At 36.0% G+C, this 12,464-nt stretch overlaps 1 protein-coding gene across 1 annotated transcript in view; it reads left to right on the top strand.

Annotated features, from left to right (window-relative positions):
• Positions 1-12,464, top strand: part of LOC114052337 (transmembrane channel-like protein 5) — an 82,294-nt gene that overhangs the window by 9,011 nt on the left and 60,819 nt on the right. The window contains exons 5-8 of the mRNA XM_027874889.1: positions 355-454; positions 4,699-4,786; positions 6,553-6,801; positions 10,603-10,754. Of these exons, the coding sequence (XP_027730690.1) occupies positions 355-454; positions 4,699-4,786; positions 6,553-6,801; positions 10,603-10,754 (589 nt within the window). The remainder of the gene's footprint in view (positions 1-354; positions 455-4,698; positions 4,787-6,552; positions 6,802-10,602; positions 10,755-12,464) is intronic.

The following is a 12,464-nucleotide window of genomic DNA, read 5'->3' as shown; positions in this document are numbered from 1 at the left end:
GGAAACAGAGAGGAATAAAACTCAATGACTACCATCATAAAGTTTACAGTCTAATAGAGGAATGAGATGTATGCAAATAATTTAATATAAATTAAATGTGCTAACTACCTGAGAAGAGTATGAATACAATGCTCTGAGTACAGAGTTAGTATTAAGTTCAATTTCTGGGTTCAATAATTGAGTATGATTTATTTTGTTGCATGGTTCTGAGCTCTGTTTGAGTACTTGGCTCTAATTTATTTGGAGCCATTTTAATTCTTATAACTCTCCCATAATGTGGTTCTTGTAGTTGTTTTATAGGAGATTGCTTGCTTTTGTAAACTGTGTCACTTTTTTTTTATGACCCTTATACAGAGGAAAAGTTGATTGCATCTCTTATAAACTTACCAACTAGAGACAGAAACAAAATCATCCGGAATCAGCCATTGACCATGCAGGAAAAGAGGAAAATTAAGTAAGTGTTGAAGCTTTTTCTTCTTTCCTGAGTTGAATATGAATGTCCATGATCTACTTCAGATGCATTTTGAGAGGGTTAGAAAAACTCCTAGTCCAGAAATTGCATAAGAAACAGAGAGAAAAGATATGAATATTTTACAATGAAATTCTCACGTTTGGTGTCATAGTTTTCTCATATGTTTGGTGTCCATTTTAGAATTCAAGAGAATTATAACTTCATACTCCAGTCTCTGTTACTATGTGGCCTAGAATAAATTGTTTCACTTTTCATGGCCTTCATTGCCTCAAAATAATAAGGATGAACTATAGAATTTTTTTTTATTCTGAACTTAAATAAAGCAAGCATGTATAGGATTTTATTTATAGGATATCTCAAGTTCTTTTCAAGTCTAACATTCCATTCGTGCAACACGATAACCTCACTGAGGGAGCAGCCAGATGGCACAGTGGATAGAGCACCAGCCCTGGATTCAGGAAGACCTGAATTCAAATCTGGCCTCAGACACTTGACACTTACTAGCTGTGTGACCCTAGGAGAGTCACTTTACCCCATTGCCTGGCAGAAATATTTAAAACATTGTTAGCACGAACTCTTTCTGCAGTGTTTTTGTAGGTTAAAAAAAAATAGATCATAGAATTTTTCTATTTTTGATTTAATTTTTAATTTTTGTACCAACTGATACAAACTGTTTTGGTTGGGTTTTTTTTTTGGTTTTTTTTTTACAAACCCCACTTAGCACAAGTTCCTTTCTGAACTTAATACTAAGACTGGTAACAATTCAAAGAGAATGACTTGGAGTATTTTTTGTTTTGTTTTTTGGTGAAGACACAGTCTAGCTGCAGGATTCTCCATCCTTAGAATATGTAATGGTATATAATGTGGGACAGGGATAAGGTGAAGTTCTCATCTGTTTGTGCCAGAAATTGTACTGTATCATACCCTGAATTGTCCGATGTTGAGGCATTAATAAACAACTAAGTAGCAACTTTTTATAACCTGATTTTTTTCCTTAATTCAGTCATTTCAGATGATTTTTGCTTTTTTCAATTACAGTTCTTACCTGATATACTGCAACCTTCTTGCCCCCAAAGTAGAACCTTCCCTTGTAACAAAGGAAAACAGTTAAGTCAATCCAACCAGCACAATGAAAGCATCTTTAGTATATGCAAATCAGTCAGCTTCCTGAAGGGATCTGTTAGTGTATGCAAAATTCTTTACCAAGAGGGATCATATGTTTCTTCAATTATCTTTTAGAAGCAATATTTAGCATTGCATTTAATCCAAGTTCAGCTGACATGGCCTGATAGTTAGCACATGGTTTTCCTGCAGGTACCAAGAGGCTGATGAGATGACCAGTCTGACCTTTGAAACAGAGAAAAATACAAAATGGCTCTTAGTCCTGTGTGGTCTCTTTTGCTCCTGCAATAACTGAGGCAGAGCAATACAGAGGAGAGCAGAAAGGGCAGACACTCACATAGTTTTTAGACTAGCAATATTAATCTAATTATCGGTGTCCTAAGTTCACTCATCAGAGAACTGATGGGACTACTGGGGGAACTGAACCTTGTCAATATTTGCATTCTTGCTATAAGTGAAACCAAAATACACAAGGATGTTGCAACTAAATTTTTAAAAAAAATGGTTCCTTGAAAGAACAAATAAAGGTTTCATTGTGTACACACATGTAACAAGAAACACCATTTCGGAGCAGCTAGGTGGCTCAGTGAATAGAGCTCTGGCCTTGGAATCAAGAGGACCTGAGTTCAAATCCAGCCTCAGACACTTTTAGCACTTACTAGCTGTGTGACCCTGGGTAAGTTACTTAATCCTGATTGCCTCACCAAAGAAAGCAAAAAAGGAAAGAAAAGAAACAATATTTCATAAGACACTTGACTGTCTCCCCTTGAAGTTCTTGTGAATAGTATAAACAAAAAGAAATGGTTAGTGAAATGGATGAAGAAGCAGAGACATTTTATGGAAAACTAAGCAAGATCCTCTAGTCTATTCAACAGATGCTTTGTCATCAACTTTAACGTGATAATAAATACAGAAGAAAAGAGTGAAAAGTATGTTGAAAAGTAAATTGTGGGATTAGGAAAATGAAAGCAGTCAAAGGCTGGTAGACTATAATAAAGTTCCATGCCTCTATATTATGAATACTTTATTTTAAAAAGAGAGTTAGAAGGCATTCCACATGGTAAGCACCCAACATAACAAAAAATAAAAGCATGTATTAACAGACAGGAAATGATCGATAGTCAGTGTGATAATTAGCTGCTGGCTTACAGTCTGACTAAGAGCTAGTTACAGCAAAAGTCAAAATCAACACCAAACCTAGAAGACAGAGTAAAGATAAGAAGATATACCAGCTCCAACACTACTTACTCAAATAAGTGATTGATACTCCCAGATGGAAAACGGACAAAGAAAAAACATCGACTCTGATTATTACAGTTTTTTATAGAAGTTTAAGATGTAAGACATTTTCTACAGTAAAGAGACAAATTTTGCAAAAATTATCTCAGCCATAAAATACTTGACTTCTTTGCAAAGTGGAAAGACATGACAGCCAAGGGTAATATCACTTTATAACATAAACTTAATTGTCAAATGTTTAAATTCATAATAAAAATGTTACAGAAAAAGACAGTTGGAGATAACCATCAACATTACTTCACCAAAACATGAAGAAGAGCTTTGGAGGGAAAAACAATATCTTTGAAAAACTTGGTGTGACACTCAACTAAGCTAGATTTCTTCAAGAACATCTATAGTGGGCTAGTGGGAGAAGTATAACGATGAGGCAAATAATAGAACTGCCAGCATTTCTGTAGAATCCTGTGGAGCTATGCATGATGAATTTCATTTGGCTACAACATGTTACCAAAGATGACCTACTTGCAAAAAGTGGCATAGAAAGATATCCAAGATATGTATAATCAAAAAGGAAGGGAGTGATCAGGTAGTGAGAGCTAGAGGTAACATATGGACAGGCTGAGTGATGCCAAGGTACCTACAGAAAGAGGTAAGCCCTCAGCATGCTGCATAGCTCATTTATAGGGGATTTCTAGAAGGACATAGGAAAAAATAACAAGATGACAAAAAAGAATGGGTTTGTGGTCTGCCTCTATGATTGGTTTATCCAGAGCAATGAGATGAAGGAATTAGTAAAGGACTGGAGAATAAACACTCCTATAAAAAGCAATCACTTCATCTAAAGCTTGGAAACAACTTACTAGAATCATAGATCTTAGAGATGACATGGATCTCTTTAGCTCATCTAGTTTTGTCCCATGCTTCAAGCAGTTAACGTATTATTAACAAGCAAGCAAAAGGAATTTCTTAAGTACCTACTATGTGCCAGGCCCTGGGTTAAGCACTGTGGATACAAAGAAGGGCATAAATGCAGCCCCATTATGTAGATGAGGCAACCCAAAATTGTGGAGCTTGAATGACTTGGCCAGAGACAGAGGTTTTGCAGAGATTAACTAATTAGGAACAAGTTGTTAGAAGAAGAAAGTTAATGGGTTGTTGTTGGTGTGATATTCATGGCCTAGGCAGGGTGGGGAACTTTCGACCTCAAGGCCACATGTGGCCCTCTAAGTCCTCAGGAGTAGCCCTTTGACCAAATCCAGACTTCACAGAACAAACCCACATGTGGCCCTCTAGGTCCTGAAGTTCCATCCTTTGACTGAATCCAAACTTCACCGAACAAATTCAGGGCCTGAAAGGCCTGAAAGTCCACATTTGAGGACCTAGAGGGCCACATGTGGCCTCAAGGCCACAGGTTCCTCACCCCTGGCCTAGAGAAAGAAAAATAAAGAAATAAGAACAGAGAGGCATCACTGGGTAGTAGAAAGATCACTAGACTTGGATTCAGGAAAAGTGGGTTCTGTTTTCAGTTCTACCAACTAATTAGTTGTATGATATTGGGCAAATCACTTCATTTCTCTTGGTCTTGATTTAATTTAATTTAATCATTTATTAAATTTATTTATTTAATTAATCATTTATTTAATTAATTAATCATTTAATTTAATTAATTTAATCATCTGTAAATGATTTTTGGCAATACCACAATTTAGATCTGTTCTAGTACACAGGCAAATGACAAGATTTTCTTCCTCAAAGGAATGTTTATCAAAGCATTGAAATATTTGAAATGTGTCTCATAGTACTAGGAGAAAAGGGAGACTTGAATAGTACTTGTGTTTGTCACTCTCTTCTTCCATTCCACACAGGAAAAAAGTTAATATGGAGAAGCAGAAATCTGCCAACCAATCAATTCAGTTAAATTATTGTACCCAGTGCCTGACTGCAACAGCACTGGTAAGCCAGCTTTTGCCTTGGGGAAGGGAGAGTTTAGGAGGAGGAGGGGAAGAGGCTGATGAATAAAAGGGACAAGTGGGTGGAGATGCCAAGTAAGAATCAGGGAGGTACCAAAGAAAAACCATCCTGATTTACCTTTGAAAGTCCGTGTGCTATAGCAGAAAGATCAGTCACTTAAGAGTCAGGTGAGACATGAGTTCAAATTTTGCCTTTAACTTTTACTAGCTGAGTGACTCTGGGCAAGCCACTTAATGTTTCTGAGGCTCAGTTTCATAATCTATAAAATGGAGGCATAATACCTGAAATATTAGTGTCCACTGACCATATTACTTAGCTCAGATTTATTGGAGAAGATCAAATGAGATAGTGTACATGAAATACTCTGTAAATCTCAATGCATTATATAAATGTTGTCTGGAAGCAATCCATTATTTCCCAATTTAGGAACCCAGAAATTGGATGTACCGAATAGGAAGATAGGATTGGTTCAAAACATCAATACCCTACCCCTCAAAGTTGAATTTATTTATTTCAACTAAAAAATTTTTTTAAATTATGAGATTTAATTTTTGTGTTTTGATTTTCATCATTTCCTCTAATTTATGACTAATTAAGAATTTAATGAGGCAACTAAGTGGCACAGTGAATAGAGTGCTGAGCCTGGAGTCAGAAAGACCTGAGTTCAAATCCAGCCTCAGACACTTAATAACTGTATGACCTTGGGCAAGTCACTTACTGCTGCTTGCCTCAGTTTCTTCATCTGTAAAATGGGGATAATATTAGCACCAACCTCCATTTGTGAGGATCAAATGATATAATAATTGTAAAGCACTTAGCAGAGTACTTGGCACTATATAAATGTTAGCTTTTATTATTTTATTTATTTTATTATTAAGAATCTACCCCCTCAAGTACTGCATAAATATTAGTTATTATTACTATTATTATTATTATTATTATCATTATTAAAAATTTACTCCCTCTCCATAGCTCCATATCTTCTAGTCCAAAAGTTGGGCTTTGAGTGATGGAATTGAAAAAAAAAAAAGCAGACGTTATTTTGCTATGATTTCCAGTGTATTTATAACACTGGTGTTGGTGTAGAGTGCTGCAGGCTATTCAGTAGACTTTTATTGTACATAGCTAACATTAGTCTAGTGCTTATAGTTTTACAAAGTACTTTCATATATGATATCTCATTTGTTCCCCCAAACTATCCCTATGAGAGAGGGTTCCAAAGGGTATTATTATTGCCAATTTGACAGATCAGAAAGCTGAGGTCCAGATAAGTTACAACTTGCCTGAAGTCACATAAAAATGGCAAGTAACTTTGGAATTTGAGGGATTTGAGCATAACTTCTGGTATGTAACTTGATCCACCTAAAATCATAGAACTTGAAAAGACTTTGGGGATGATATGATTTGAATTTAGAAGGGATCTTAGAAATCATCGAGTCTAAATCTCTTTCTGTAGATGAAGAAACTAAGGAAGGAAAGAAATTTGACCAAAGTCAAATAGGTAGCAAGTGGCAGCATCAGGATTCTGGTCTTCTTGGGGCAGAAGACCTTGAGATTTTCCCCTGCCAAGCATAGTTACTGTGTCTCTCTTTTAGTGAAACCCAGGATCAAATTCACTTTTCTGACCATCATGTCACAGTGTTGACCCACGTTGAGCTTGTAGTCCCCCAAAACCCTCAACTCTTTTCTAGACAAACAACCATCTAGCTGTCTTGTCACTTGTTTTTCTTTTCTTTTTGTAATTCTAGCATTATAGGCATTTTAAAAGCGTGACGTCAGAATTTTTCCAGTCGCTGGATGTGTGGCAGAGGACCCTCAAGATCATTGGCAGCAAATTTGGAACAAGCGTACTTTCTTACTTCAGTTTCCTGACATGGCTCCTCAAGTTTAACATTTTTTCATTTATTGTGAACTTTAGTTTCATCATCATCCCTCAGCTTACAGATCCGAAGCCAAACAATCTTTCCTTCACTGGTCTGGAGCTTCTCACTGGAGCAGTATGTATTTGATAGTATTCTGATTTCTAAGCTGTGTGTTTGGTGGTATGGCCAAACCTAGACATCATACATTTTTATACCACGAGCCTAAATCCAAACAAATGTGACAGATTTTTGTGATTCCAAATGTGACAACTGGATAACTCCCTAAAGAAATGCACATGGAAGGGTATGAGGCAGGGAGTAGAATGAGCATTCAAATTGAGTTTCACCTAATCTAAAGTTAGATTAAAATATGGAAGTCATAGTGTCTGCTTCCATAAGCAGTCCTGTTTTTTTTTCATAGCAATTATTGAGAAATAGTAACTTTGTCACCAGTCCTACTACATGAAGTCCTTTCTCTCAGTTTGAGTTATTGGATGAATTAGGGGTAGTCTCTCTTCTTACGCTCTCCTTTCTGCTTTTCTTCTAAAAGCAATGTTAGACTATCATGCAGAGTGGGAGGGGAATCAAACGCAGAGATAGATAGATAGACATATAGATATATACCTATATACTCATACATGTACGTGCATGTATTATTGTGTGCATTTATTTGCATTCTATTTTGGGGTAGTACCTTTGTTCTCCCATAGAATATCTTCTTTTCTCCTTTTTTTAAATTGATATTTTATCAAGGCTTAGCTGAAGCTCCACCCCCACCATGAAACTGTTCTTAATCCCTCCAGTTTATAGCAATCAATCTTTTCCTTCTTTAACATGTTTTGTCTGCACTACTTTTTTGGAGTTAAATTTTTTTTAACTTTTTACATATGTATGTATTGTTTCTTCCACTAGATTATAAATGCCTTGGGACCAGAGACTACTTATTATATTCCTTTGTATTTCTCACTGACCTAGGATAGAATAGAAGTTCAATAAATAGATGTTGAAATATATAGATCTCAGGAATATGAGAAAATGCCAATAACATGTCTCCTGATATTTCAACACATTTTTTTGGTAATTACTTTTATTTTTTAAATTTTTTTTATTTTTAGGCAATTGGGGTTAAGTGACTTGCCCAGGGTCACACAGCTAGTAAGGGTTAAGTTTTTGGTCTGAGTCCAGATTTGAACTCAGGTCCTCCTGACTTCAGGGCCGGTGCTCTATTCACTGTGCCACCTAGCTTCCCCTGATAATTACTTTTAAAAGCTGAAAATAAATTGATGACAAATAAATAAAAACACAAATTAAGCAAAATAAAATTCAATTATCAGCCAGGTAAATAAATGAATAAATAAAAGTAATGTTAGAATTGAACCAACTAAACCAGAGAAAATCATGTGCTTAGAGATTAAAAACTTCACATGGAAGTCCTTTCTTTGTTAGTTATTCATGTCTTGGCATCTTCTCATTTTTCCAAGGAAGCTATTAAAGACACATGTTAGGATGCATTCTGCCTGATGTATTCCATATTAACATCCGGTCCCTCACCCTCTTTTCTCCTTTGTTGTGAATGTCCATGTTTGCTTATTTGCCAGTGGGTCCAGAGGAGGTATGCTTCATACTTTGTGTGGCTGGGTGTATGTGGATACCCACTGACTTGTATGTGTGTGTGAGAGGACAAGAACTATTTGGACATGAGTAAAGAGTTCATTGAGTTATCTGGGGATGGTGACCACTGATAAGAATTAGCCTCAGTTTTGTGGTACAGTGGACTGAGTGCTGGGGAGTCCTGAGTTTACATCCCCCCAGCTCTGTGATTCTGAGCAATCTCTTAGTCTCTCTGAAATTTAGTTTCCTAAACTATAAATTGGGGAATCATAATAGCACCTACCTTCCAGAGTTTTTGTGAGGATCAAATGAAATAATATTTGTAAAATGCTTAGCATAGTGCTTGGATGTACAGTAGGCATTTAAATTCTTAAGTATAATTCTGAGGCTGTTTTTGCTATTGTTCAGTTGTGTCTCACTCTTTGTGACCCCATTTAGGATTTTCTTGGCAAAGATACTGGAGTGGCTTGCCATTTCCTTCTCCAGTTTATTTTACAAATGAGGAAACTGAGGCAAAGAGTGTTAACTGATTTGCTCAGGATGACACAACTGAGTGTCTAAGGCTCTACCAATGTTTAACAGTAGAAGGAGCTACCAAAGAAAGAGACAGTGACTTCCCTCACTAATATTCCCCAAAAGAGACTTAGATATATTATTTGAAGACATATTTCTCATTGCAACTTCTTATCATAAAACAAGATCATAAACTTTTGGTAATATAACTTTGATTCCTTAAGATGTGTTAGATCCTTCACATGTGTTTTTTTTAAACTTTTTGTCAAATAAATGTATTTATTTATTCTTCATGCATTTATAATCTATTCCTCCCACTGCCTCTCCCCAATTGAACAACCAAAAAAGAAAAGAAAAAGAAAAATGCCTCCCCCCATAAACATTCATTGTCCAGCGGAACAAACTCTCACATTGGCCATACTCCAAAATGTAAATCTCTTCATTTCTAAGTTCATCACCTCTTTGGCAGAAGAGGAGTGTCATGTTTCATCTTGTGGCTTCTGGACTGGTGGTTTTTCATTGAATTGAGCAGAGTTCTAAAGTCTTTCAAAGTTGTTTTTCTCTATCATGTTGTTGCTATAGTATATATTTTTTTTCTCCTAGTTCTGCTCATTTCACTCTGCAATCAATTCATAGAAATCTCCCCAGTTTTTTCTGAAACTGTCCATTTAATCATCTCTTAAGGCACATAAAATTCTATTACATTCATATACCACTATTTGTTTATCCATTCCCCAAAGGGACACACTCTCTGGGTTTCCACCTTTCAGTTGCTACAAATATTTTCATATATAGATATATGTATATATCTATATATACCTATCTAAGTTCCTTTTCTCCTTTGATCTCTTTGGGGTATAGTTGGGTCAAAGAACATTCACAATTTAATGACTTCTAAGGCATAGTTCCAAGTACCCCACTTGTTTTTGACAAAGGTCTACATTTTGAGCCCTTACTAAGTGTCTAGTCCTATATTAAGTGCTGTGGGAGTGGATGGGTAGGGAAATATAAGAAAAATAAAAGATGCAGTCTTTGTCTTTAGTCTTTAGAGCCGTAAGATACACATCTGAAGCAATTTAAAGATAATTACAATGAAATAGAAAAAATGTAATCATAGGACACAGGCTTAATATAGAAGTGCTGGGATAATAAAGAATAAAACAATAAAGAAGTAATCAGGAAGGACTTCTTAGAGGAGGTGAGCTTTGAGCTTATTATTTTTCCTACTCCAGTACAGAAGCTTCTGCTATGTCACTGGCATGGAATAGGAGCTTTGTAACCAACAAGAACCAAATGATAGTCCAATGCACTCAACATCTATTGGGGAAAATTTCTTAGCCTATTCTCTAACTTAGTCAAATCAAGTAAACAAGCATTCATTAAGTGCCTACTATGTGCCAGGCACTGTGCTAAGTGTTGGGGAGAAAAAGGAAGGCAGGAAACAGTTCCTAGTCTCAAGGGGGTCACAGTCTAATGGGGACTTGGCTTGACTATTAAGTAATTTTCATGTGGGATGTAATCAGGGGAAGAACAAGTTCCTAAAGTTTGTTCACCATAGCACCTAACTGTTTATATCTTCAGAGATGACTGGATTCCTTTCTAACCAATGTTTCATAGTGACAAAGGTTTCTCTAGATTTGGGAGCAATGGAGGGTGGGAGAGGATGGACTTTTAAAAAACTCAGTTGCCCAGTTTCCTACCAAACTGAAAAGTAACCAATCCAAACTACTCAGTTCATTTGTTTATTCTCCAGAAAAGTGGTTTGACTCAGAATTCACTGTATCATTTCAGAGTTCTTTTCTTTCATTTCAGGGTTCTTTTCAACAAACAGTGTTGTATTATGGCTTTTATACCAATTCAACTATCAAGCACAAAGGAAGCAACACCTCTTACAACATGCAGTTGGCATATATTTTCACGATCGGATTATACTTGGTCATCTGCTTCTTTTCCTTACTCTATAGGTATGGAGTTCTGCATCTTTATGTTCAAAGCTTTCTCTCACACTTGGACAAAATTCAACAGCTCATCATTAACTAGGATGTCTAAAATGTATGCTATGAACCACTCTCAATAGCCTAGAACTTAAAATGCAAGTTCAGAGTAAAGACATAAAAGGTTTTTTTCACATCTTGTTTTTACTTTAATACCCTTTGGGGTTTTTTAAATATTTTATTCATTTTTAGTATATTCCTCCCACCTCTTTTCCTGCTTTAAAATATTAATACAAATATTTTTTTTAAAAAAAAGCAGTATGGCAAAACTAACCAACAGATATCAAGCATTGATTTTTTTTAATCCCACTTCCCATTATCCACAGGAAAAGAAAAAAGGTAAAAAGAAAGAAATATGGAACCCATGTATCACATAAGCTCAGTCAAGCAAAATAAGTCCTTATTGTTGGTCACTTCCAAAGTGTTTCTTATTTTGCATATTTGTCTATCAAATTTCACCAGTTGTTTTTTCTTTTTAACGGTTTTCTTTTTATTTTCAGTTCCAAATTCTTTCCCTCCCTTCAGCCCTTCCCCTACCCATTAAGATGGCAAGAAGTGCAATACCCATTTTACATATGAAGTCATGCAACACATATTTCCACATTAGGCATGTTGCCAAAAAAAGCCTGAAAAATAAATAAAATGAAAGAAAATATGCTCCCATCTGCACTTAAAGTCTAACAGTTCTCTGTCTGGAGTTAGATAGCATTTTTCATCATGAGTCCTTTGAAATTGTTGTGGATCATTGTATCAATCAGAGCAGCTAAGTCTTTGATTATCATTACAATATTGCTGGTACTGTGTAAATTGTTCTCCTGTTTCTGCTCACTTCACTTTACATCAGTTCACATAAATCTTCCTAGGTTTTTCTGAAACCATCCCCTTCATTTCTTACAGTATTCCATCACAATTGTATACCACAACTTGTTTAGCCCTTCCCCAATTGACGAGCATTCCCTCAGTTCTTTGCCACTAGAAAAATTGTTGCTATAAATATGTTTGCCCACGTAGGTGCTTTTTCTTTTTCTTTTATCTCTCTGGGGTAAAGTTTCACCACTTGTTTCACCATTTTATTTGCTTTAGGGCAGGAGAGTGGGGATATACTAGAAAGAGGTATATTTTGTGAGATTAGCTTAAGCATTTGAACCTTTTTTTAAAAAAGGTTTGCAAACGTTTGTGTGACCTTGGGCAGTTATTTTGACCTCTTTTGTCAGTTTTCTCATTTGCGTAATGAGGAGGTTGGACTAGATGATTTCTGATGTCCCTACCAACTTGATATCCTAGAAAGTAGTTATCCCAAGGTGTACTATGATTTCATCAGTGTGGTGAGTTCCTGGTATGGGAGTCGTGTCCATTAAAATAAATCTTAACGTGTCCATGACTTACTGAGTCAATCCTAGAGAAATTCTTGAGGCATGCAGAGGCTAAGTGACTTGCCCAGGGTCATATATCTAGTGTCTAAATTGGGATTTAAACTCTTCCACCTAACTCCAAACTCAGTGCTATATCTACTAAACCATGTTGGCACTATGAGGTAGGTAGTACAAGCATAATTATCTTTATTTTACACATGAGGAAATAAAAGCTCAGAGAAGTTGTGACATACCCAGTGTTCCATAACTATTAAATAAGAGAATCAAGACTCAAACCCAAACCAAGCAATGTTCTTTTCTTTCCAAT

Source organism: Vombatus ursinus, unplaced genomic scaffold, assembly GCF_900497805.2.
Source record: "Vombatus ursinus unplaced genomic scaffold, bare-nosed wombat genome assembly UNPS02014807.1, whole genome shotgun sequence".
Lineage (NCBI taxonomy): Eukaryota > Metazoa > Chordata > Mammalia > Diprotodontia > Vombatidae > Vombatus > Vombatus ursinus.
Note: the sequence above shows the minus strand (reverse complement) of the source record. Positions and strands in the feature narration are given on the sequence as shown.